Source organism: Taurulus bubalis (genome assembly GCF_910589615.1).
Source record: "Taurulus bubalis genome assembly, chromosome: 11".
Taxonomy (NCBI): domain Eukaryota; kingdom Metazoa; phylum Chordata; class Actinopteri; order Perciformes; family Cottidae; genus Taurulus; species Taurulus bubalis.
Window position 1 is genome coordinate 25,493,278 of NC_136599.1, and position 10,036 is coordinate 25,503,313.

Below are 10,036 nucleotides of genomic sequence, written 5' to 3' on the forward strand. Positions count from 1 at the left end.
ACGGAAATGGAAAACGACACAAGAATATACATGGAATGACTCGTATCTCCGTATAATGTATAATATGTGGCCCCTTTGACATGAAAAAAGGTCCGTCTGCGTCTGCGCGAGATTTTAAAAAAGCGCACGTGTTCATGTGATGGCACGAGCGAGGCTCCGCCCCAGTGTTTTGGTTTCGTCCACGTGGCATTTTTGGTATTTCTTTTGCAATAACAAGTCCTCATATTCGTAATAAAACATATATGAAAACATATATTTTACTCGCGCGCTGCCTCATTCGTGAGTAGGATTTATCCAAACTATATTTCGTCCTTTACCTCTGAAACAGGGAATATTATTTTGAAAGTTCAATGCGGAAATAGTTTTGTTTTTTAGTTCAGTGGCGTCTGACTGCAGCTATGGCGGGGCGCTCCCGCAGAGCGTGAACCCGTCTCCCTCCTCTACGGACGGCAATTCAAGATGGACTCGCCCGTAAACCCGTCCGGTCAGGCGGTGGCCGCCGGGCAGGATGCGCCACCGCCCGCCGTGGACGTAGACACCGCGGTGCTGCTGCTGGGAGCGGGAGTGACCGCCGCCACGCACCCGCTGCTGTACGTGAAGCTGCTGATACAGGTGAGCTAGCCGCTGCTAGCTAGCTAGCTAACCGCGACTGTGTGCGTTTTGTTTTATTCAACAATCACCTGCAACCGGCTTGCTGCTCGCTACCTCCACGGTCGGTATACGGGCAGAAGAGTCCCGCTGCGTGCGCTGTTCTTCCGGTAAAAGGGAGATGCTGTACGGCAGAGAACTGCCTCTCCGTGGGGGTTAAAAGCCCGACTTTTGCCCTTATTCATAATCTATCAAACATTCATGCACATTATAATATATAGATATAATATGATGATCATTTTATGAGGAAATTTGCAGGATTACAGCAGCAAAGTGGACAGTGCCATAATGGATCAGTAGAAACCCATACAATAAATAAATATATGAAAAACAAGTACAATCAATAATCAAACAGTCAAGGTATATTGAAAGTAAAGTCTAAATATCAACAAAAGCTAGAAATACAATATAGTTTGAGTGTTTGGATACACATTATTGCACATATGAGGTAGGATGTATATAAAGTATATTTATATTGGTCATACATGCATTATTATTGATACTGATGAATGAATGAGTCATTTGCACAAAAAAACTATTGAACCGGTTTTATCGTGGATAATCATCATCATCATCATCGTCTTGTGTTTAATCTCCAGCCCTGTTGTTTCCCAGGTGGGACATGAGCCCCTCCCCTCCACTGTGGGCACGACGATGTTCGGCCGGAGAGTCTTGTACCTGCCCGGCTTCTTCTCCTACGGTGAGCGAGCGAGGCGGCGTTCATCCACGTCTCCTCCTTCTTGTTGTTCGTGTTGTTCGTGTTGTTCTTGCTCTCAGCTGAGCGCTGGTGGCGGTAAATGTATCTGTCGCTTGCAGCGCATCACATCGTGAAGGTGGACGGAAAGCGAGGGCTCTTCCGCGGTCTGTCCCCTCGCATCGTGTCCAGCGCCATCTCCACTGTGGTCAGGAGCAAAGTGAAACAGGTACCGACGTCCAGGTCACGGTTCCTCCTAACGTGGAGGCCGGTGTGTTTTGCAAACAGATTGTGTATCGACGACTTTTTGTCCGACTCCAATATTTAGGCAATTTGAAGTTAACTGCCTTTGCTGTTTTAAAAGTAATCTGTAGGATCTGCTGTTCATTTAGAGATGGTTGTGGTGGAACGGCTCTTTATCGATTATCTCCCCTGTTCTTTTTTATTTCTAAATAATTGTTTTTTAATATATTCTTCTATCAAAACCGACTTCACAAAGATTATTACCACGGATCAGTTCATAAAGACAGACTACAGCTCATGAGCCGGCAAATAGCTAATAGCTAGACTTTTTGAAATCCCCTCTTTTTGTTACTCTCTTTCCATCACAGCACACAAACACCAGCTGGAGGAATACCAGGAGGGAATGTTCGACCCAAAGAATTGTTATTTACTTGACATAACGGTGTCATTTTACAGTTTTATTCTATTGGCTTATTTAATATTTATTTGAGCTTATTTAACGACGGAATCATTCAGATCAAGCTCTTTGTTTTCACTCCTGGATCACTCGTCAGCTTCGTTTCTTGCCTGAAATAGATTCCAAAAACCCGAGAATTGGTGAATGTGACAAGTTCATCCGTACACCAGTGGGTCCATGTGGCTGCATTTAAAGGTGTGGAGTCAAAGTGTAATGCTAGCCCTTTGTTCAGCAGGTGGAGATTATTTCCAAGAGAGAAGACCTGCAGACTTCACTCAGGAAAGTGGTCAAAGAGGTGAGAGGTCAGCTCCTCCTGAATGACACCCCACGTATTTCATTCAGAGTCCGAAGTGATATCATTGGAGTGACTCGTGCTTTCTGTTAGAGATTGTGCTACTTAGCATTAGAGCTTCCAACCACCAGAGTCCCTTTTTTAAAGATTAAAAACTCAAACTTTTCTGCAGTAGGGTCCGACAGGCTGGGTCAGCCCCTGATGGGATGGTCTCTGACCCGGCTTTTGGTGAACCTGCATGCCCCAAAAAATTATTTCGGTGGATGTCGCGATAAATCTAAAGGCTTTAAGCCTTTAGATTTATCGCGACATCCACTGAAATTATTATTATTATTAAAAGTATCTTGCAGTAACTTTAAATGCTCTTTTGAAATGTGCAGTGGCAGCAGGTGACAATGTTGGATCAGACGTGTTCTCCTCTCTTTCTCATCCTTTGATCCGGCGGTTTGGGATCAAAAGCTGACATTAGACTGTATTTTATTGGGAAGTCTTTGTACTGTCGATGCTAATTTATGTTTGTTCACTATTTCACAGTTCGAGGGGAAAAAATAGTTTTGTTGGTTTAAAAAATAAAAGAAAGTATAATCCACAATGTAAAGTATGTTATGAGGTATTGCATCAGCATTAAACAATGTAGAAAAAAGCCCCACCCCTTTAATCCACCTGCACAAGGACAGCCGATGAATCCGAACCATTTCAACTTGACACCACGTGGTCTCTTCAAATTGTTTCCTCTCTCCAGACCTCACATGAGATGATCATCCAGTGCCTGTCCAGAGTAGCCACTCATCCTTTTCATGGTATGTCCTCATTAAGGCTGTCAACGCTTACTGGTTTTCAGTTTAACACTGACACATTGCAAACGGTTTGGCTTTTCTTTCTTTCTTTTTATCCTTCTGAAAGGATTTGACCATCCGTCCATTTTGTTAATGCCATGTTGTCAGTCCCCTTAAAGCTGATATATGTCCTCTACTGGCTGAATAGGAACTAAAGAGTAAACGGGTTGTTGAGCTCATCGTCTGTTTTGCGTTCCTTCGGCAGTGATGTCAGTGCGGTGTATGGCCCAGTTCGTTGGCAGAGAGGTCAAGTACGGGTAAGGCTTTATTAATGCAGCAGATCGGCCACAGCACTTCCTCTAAATGCCTGTACAGCATTACAGTCTGATGACTAGGTAATGAGGCTCTTCCTAAAAGTTATAATCCATAATTGCTCAGTGACCTCTGTGATAAATACGTTGCATTTCCTGTGGCTGCGTCACAATAAAAGTCCTTCCGTGTAGAGACAGATATCTGCTGAAAATTCTGCTAGCAGCTAGTAAAAAGGCTATTACAAAGAGATGGCACACAATGGAGCCACCATCACAAGATGGATGGTTAAAAATTGTGACTGAAATATATGAACACTGTTCACCCACAGAATAAGAGCTCAGGAGGAGCAATGTCGCGACAAGTGGGAGAAATGGATGATGTTTACACGTCAACAATAGAACAAGATAATAAAATGTGACTGTTTCTCAGGATTTGTCATGTTTTTGAGAGGACAGAGCAAACATGACCCTTTTCATTTCTTTATATATGTTTTCTGTTCACGGTGAAAAGGCAAAAAAAAAAGTCCTTCCATGTAATGTGAAGGAGCAGCAGTGGGACGTGTCTGATGTGTAGTGACTAGTAAAAAAACCCACCAAGATCTGGAAAGTGTATCATAAAAATGTATCGCTATAGGACTGAAAAGCTTGTAAAACTTTGTGCATTTTGTTAATGGATTTGTGTCACATTTGCAGCGGGATGTTCAGTTGCATCGTCAAGATTTTTAAGGAGGAAGGACTCGCTGGATTCTACGTGTGAGTCATCCTCATACCCTCACTGTTCATCTGTCAAATGTTTTGTGCATATTCACCTCGACCTTTGACCTCCACATGTGTGTGTGTGTGTGTGTGTGTGTGTGGGCAGTGGTCTCGTACCCCACGTGGCAGGAGAGGTCCTCTTCCTGTGGTGCTGTAACCTGCTGGCTCACTTCATCAACACCTACGCCGTGGACGAAAGTGTAAGTCCGCCCCCTTTTCTGATGGTGGAGGAGAGAAAAGAAGCCACGGCAATGCAGCTTGTGTTTTTGTTCACACGCTGCATTCCTTTCTGGGAAAAATGATTGTATAAATAAACATAAATAGTTTTAACCATAGGGTTAGACAATATGGGCTAAATTTCTGGGTTATTCCTCCCTGAACATGTTGAGTAAATAACACACGCTAATTGATCTTGCAAATTACTTTTAAAAGATTTCTTTAACTATTCTTACCCTTTTGTATGCAGCAAGCCGGAATGCAAACAGTTTCTTCACAGCGTTGAAAATCTTCTTTTTTCAAGAATATTTTGTTTCATAAAAACTTGACGTTTTTTTCGCGCAAAACCTTCTTTTTGAAAACGCTCCGCAGGATTCTAATGATGATTTGGAGTGAATTACAAGGACTTGGAGCTATCTAGTTCAGCCCGAGTTTCTTTTCCGACCTTGTCTCCTTCTGGCTGTTTCACGTCTCTCCTTGTGCTTCTGTTGCAGTTCAGCCAGGCCTCGGCCATAAGGAGCTACACCAAGTTTGTGATGGGCGTAAGTTTACCATTCAATCTGTACTTTGAAATGTTCCTCAGATGCAACATTTGTTCATATTAATGCAGCGTGTTTCTCTCCAGATCGCAGTGAGCGTTCTAACGTATCCGTTCATGCTGGTGGCCGACCTCATGGCAGTCAGCGACTGTGGGTGAGTCCTTCCTTCAAAGCGGTACTTAATATTAATAATAATATTAATAATCACGGACTAGAGGGACTTTTTTACTACAGAAGCAAAAAACGATATCTGGTGAACCATTTTCTGAGTCTGATCTAAATGTCTTAAGAACAGGTGAAATAATCTTTAAAAAAGATACATATATTTTTTTTTATCAAACTTGTTTGCAAGTGAATATTTCTGTCAGGATCAAGTGTTTGTTGTCATAGTCATTGTGACCACAGCCGACACGACTCCCTCTGGTTCTTAACGGGACTACAAGTAATCATTGTTTCCCTCACGGCAGATTAGCGCTGATGAAAATACATACATAGCCAAAAAAAAGAAAACACGGCATAATGCTGGTTCACACACAGTATATACATATTCATATAAATAAAACGAATCAAACTCACCTGGATGAAAGCATGAAGGCACGTATTCCTATTTAGAACACAGGGTAGTGGTGCACTTGAGCCTCTTGTGTTTGAGATTAGTATTACAACAACAAAAACATTTATTTTAAGGACTTGAAGAAATTAGTGTTCATTTTCTCAATTACTCCGGCGGGGCTTCCGTACTTTTACTCTCCAAATAAACGGCGGCTCCGGTTTGCTCATGTTCATCCACTCTTTTAGCTCGTGCCTCAGAGAAACAGGAGGGGGAGGGGCTTATGTTCTGCATAGTTTCTAGTTGATACTCGTATATATTCAGACTGAATCTCTTTAAATGCACTCCGGGCCGCCGTCCTCATGCTTGGGTCTGACTGGTTGTGGGTTGTGTTGTCAGCTTGGCTGCAGGTCTTCCTCCTCACTCCCCCGTCTTCACGTCCTGGCTGCACTGCTGGAACCACCTGAGCAACAAAGTACAGTACAGTCCCACATGCACGACGACACCAAGACGCAGCGAGCACACAGGGGTTTTACAACAACTGCTACAAAAGTTTCAGAAGCGGAGGTCGACCGATTTATAATATTGATAGTTTGGATCAGGGAAAAGCTCTCATAAATAAATAAATAGCCTCACATCAAACTGACCATTAAAAAATGGTGCGAGACATTTTTTTCATTTTTTGGAACAGAGTTGCCCTTTTACCTCTTTGTTTAGGACGTGCAGATACTTTATGCATGCGGCATTTTTAATAAACCAGTTTTGTCACATTGAAATCCTGCGTAAGAGAATATCCTGAAGTGTGATTTGGTGGATTATATCGTTGGAATATATTCTATTTATGAAGTTGCGTGGTTTGGAAGAGAGTAAAAGTAACATTTGGAAGATTTCTTTCTGGTATCCAAAAATCTGCTCGTGTTATATACTCTCATATGAACACTACGTGTCTCCACCGATGACCTCTAGTCCAGAACCTCCACGTCACACGGCTTTTAGTCTGAGCCTTCTGTTCAAGCTGGTACTCAGATTTAGTACTGAAGATGATGTCAGGACAAAGTACTCCAAAGTATTTACTGTTGGTGTGTGTCCCCTCCTGTCAGGGTCACCTCTTCAGAGGATCCAGCTTCTTTTTCCGCCGGGTGCCTGTGACCTCGCTGACCTCCATCGAGGACTGACATCTTCACCGTCATCATCGCCCGCTGCGTGTTCCTCCTCCTCCCCGCTCACAGACCTTTTCCTCCAGACGTAGCAGGAGCAGCAGAGACACAGTTCACGCCGTGCCAATTAACTTTTCCAGTTATCGCGAAGCTCCTTAAAGCGGAAACATCCGTTTCAAGGGGGTGGGGGTGTTTCTATCCGCGTCGTCTCCGGTCCCAGACCCAAGGCCCCGTGCTCGTCTCCTTGCTCTCTGTGGACCTGAGCTCCTCTGAAATGGAACATGAAAATGGATTTGTACGTATTTACATGCGCATAGAAAAAAGTGTTTGCAGGTCGATCGAAGTTTACAGCTGTCAGGAGCCGACAGGTGGGTCCACGAGATGTTATTAGGGTCACATGAGCAGAATGACTTTGATTTATCGTTTATTTCTGCAGTTAACTGTTCTAAAATGTCAAACGTGTGTTCATATTTCTATGGGAGAGTGTTGCATTCGTGAAATAAAAATAAATAAATTATGCTCCTTATCTGGTCATCATGAGGTACTATCTAGTAATTACAAGAAAAGTACAATAACTTCATTGTCCTGCAGGGTCCCGTGACCAAAATCAGTTAATACATCAGCTCCAAACGCACCGATCGCTTTTGTGCAAAGTTTATGTCCACGAGAGGAAGTGAAGACTGTTGATGCTTATCATTATACACTTATTTTTGGTGGAAAATGTTTGGAGACTTCTGGTGGGTTTCCTTTTAAATGATGTTTAATAACCTCTCTGTTATAAAATGTAGTCTGAACACCGTCACTTCATGCATCAACATTCTCCTGGTTACACAACAACACAACATTTGGGTGATATCTCTACATTCTTCCCTGTTCTCTCCCTGTTTGAAGGGCAGGTGATATTATGGACAAACATTTCATTTTTAAGCCAATAGAAATGATTGAGTCGATTATGACCCACCAGAGGAGACTTTAAACATGAAGGTGTTGGTCTCTCCATGATGGTGGCCGCGCTGGGTGCTGAACATGATTCATTACATGCTTTATTTCATCCCACACGGGGTAAATACAAATATTATAAGCATATGATATAGTCTGCACGACATACAGATACATCTTCTCGTCCATTTCTTACTGTTCAGAGACCCCATGGATCGCTGGAAAGCTGAACTTTTTGGAGATCTGAAAGCATTTGGAGATTAAAAAGCCTTGTTGGAGAACGAAAGAGCAGACAGCTGGAGGGGATGTGTGGCCCACCAAGTAAGAAGGAGTCTCCTCTCCGATACTACATGTGCCGTGACACTCATAGAACTATACATACAGCAAATAGATGGGACCTCCTCTCAGGCCTGGTCGTAAGAGGGCAGCCCTCTTCCTGACCCAGGCCTGATTACACTCGTATCACTGCTCCTCGGGGTTGATGGAAGCCAGTTCTATAACGTATAATAATTATCAACTGAAACTACGAATCGTCGTGTTTTCCTCACCTTTAGAAAAAGACATTTCTCACTCTAGGGGTCTGCCATGTTTCTACAGCAGCCCAGAACAAACACTGGCTCCAGATGTGAACTTTGTACAGTTGTGACTTCTTGTCATGCTGCTGTGGAAACGCCGCTGACTTCTGCTCAGATGTAGCGCCGTGAAGTGTGTGAGCGTTAGCCTCCATCACTGTGTGCATGGAGGTGAGCATGCAGACAAGTGGGCCGACAAAACCACAAGAGTCCAGGAGTAGAAGAAAAATAGCATTCAATTTATTTAGAAATTCCATTTATTTATACAGCAATTAAAGTCTAGCAGCGGTCAGAGCTAATGAAAAAGAAGGGAAGAAGACTCTCCTCAGTAAAACTAAACGGAACAGAAATAAAGCTGTGAAAACTAACAAAGGCAAAATATCAGAACCATTTAAACTATCCTTTAAAAGAAGCCACTGCTAATGAACTGGAAACAACCGTTACAATAAGTATTAATAAAATAAGAAGTCATCGTCACGACTGCATTTTAAGGTCATTGCAGTTAAAAACCCGCCATTTCCAAGATTAGTCATAAATTCACGAGAAAAGGAACTCACAAATTTACAAGAAAATAAATATTACGTGAGATTCCTTTTCATGAATAAAACAAACACAAGGTTGGATCAATGTGATCACAGCCCAGACGCTTCTTGCTGTGTATCATAACCTTATCAAATACTTTGCAATCAAAAAAGGAAATGCTCGTGATTTTAGCCCAGATGCACCAGATTATCAGAAGCATCCGGACTTGAATCGGGCCTTTTTAGGAAAAAACAACACACTGATTTGAGATTTTAGCCACGTAAATTTCTGAGATTTTTCTAATTCAATGTTTTCTCATTCAATATTAGAGAATAAGTCCTGAAGTATTACCCCCTCCCCTGTCTCGACCATTTCTACATTTATTTTTCTTTGACCTGCAATGGTCTTCCTTCTTTCAGACCTCCCACCAGTTATTACTCTTATCCATTTAACAAGAAGTGTTCAAGTATATATTTTTTATTTAAATTGTATACCGTAAAGTTTAAAGTATTTTCTTTTTGCTTGTTTTTGAAATGTTTACATTCCGTCAGTGTTACATTTAAATGTCTCCCCAGAGGACTTCTAAAGCCCCATGTGTTCCTTCTGCATGACAGTCTGTTACATCATGTGCCTGAGGAGTGAACGGTATTCATGCTTTACATCCAGTGAAGGTTTTTATTGTCATGGAACTGTTCCGCTCCATAACTCTCCCTCAGTAGGTCAGAAAATAAAACAATGTTCATAATCTGGGCACGCACCATTTATAAAGAATTTCTAAACTGCAAGATTTGTTTAATAATTTGTTTTCACTAATGCTTCAGCCCATTGAAAAGAACAAGGACGACAGCTTCAGATCCTCCAATAGTCCGTTTGCCCACTGAGATCTGTTTAACTAATCATCAATAATAATTACAACTTCACACTGGAATAACTACTGTAAAAACTCTAATAATTTATTAAGCTTTACAGTGCAGATTACAATATACAAAATTATAGAATATTAATGAGCCATTACCGCTTGTCACTGTAGGCATGGTGATTAGAAATGTATACATTTAATTTCCCTGTACTTGCTAATTTCCTTTACTACTCTCTCTTCCATTGATGTTTTAGAAAGTGATGCGGTCTTAAATCTGGGAAGCCCACCGCGTCCTTTATGACAACCAGAGGTCGTTCTCTTTATGGCTCATGCTATCACCACTACTTGGTGGTGAATTATTAAATCTGTCACTATTTCACACTCGCCCAGGGGTTGGCAACCGTAGGCAGGTGTGCCAGCTTGATAGTAGTATTGGTAGTTATATATATATTTATATCTATATATATAGATTTATATATATATATATATATATATATATATCATT

At 41.8% G+C, this 10,036-nt stretch overlaps 1 protein-coding gene across 1 annotated transcript; it reads left to right on the forward strand.

The window, feature by feature from the left end:
- Window positions 1–459: 459 nt before the first annotated feature.
- Window positions 460–7,130, forward strand: LOC306743861 (mitochondrial carrier homolog 1-like; the record flags this gene model as incomplete). Its single annotated transcript, XM_079226426.1, has 12 exons — window positions 460–612; window positions 1,264–1,348; window positions 1,465–1,571; window positions 2,275–2,337; window positions 3,077–3,134; window positions 3,376–3,427; window positions 4,115–4,174; window positions 4,284–4,377; window positions 4,888–4,935; window positions 5,019–5,086; window positions 5,882–5,957; window positions 6,583–7,130. The coding sequence occupies 12 exons, from the start codon at window positions 460–462 to the stop codon at window positions 6,655–6,657; spliced, it is 939 nt and encodes a 312-aa protein (XP_079082552.1). The 3' UTR covers window positions 6,658–7,130.
- Between the last annotated feature and the right edge of the window lie 2,906 nt (window positions 7,131–10,036).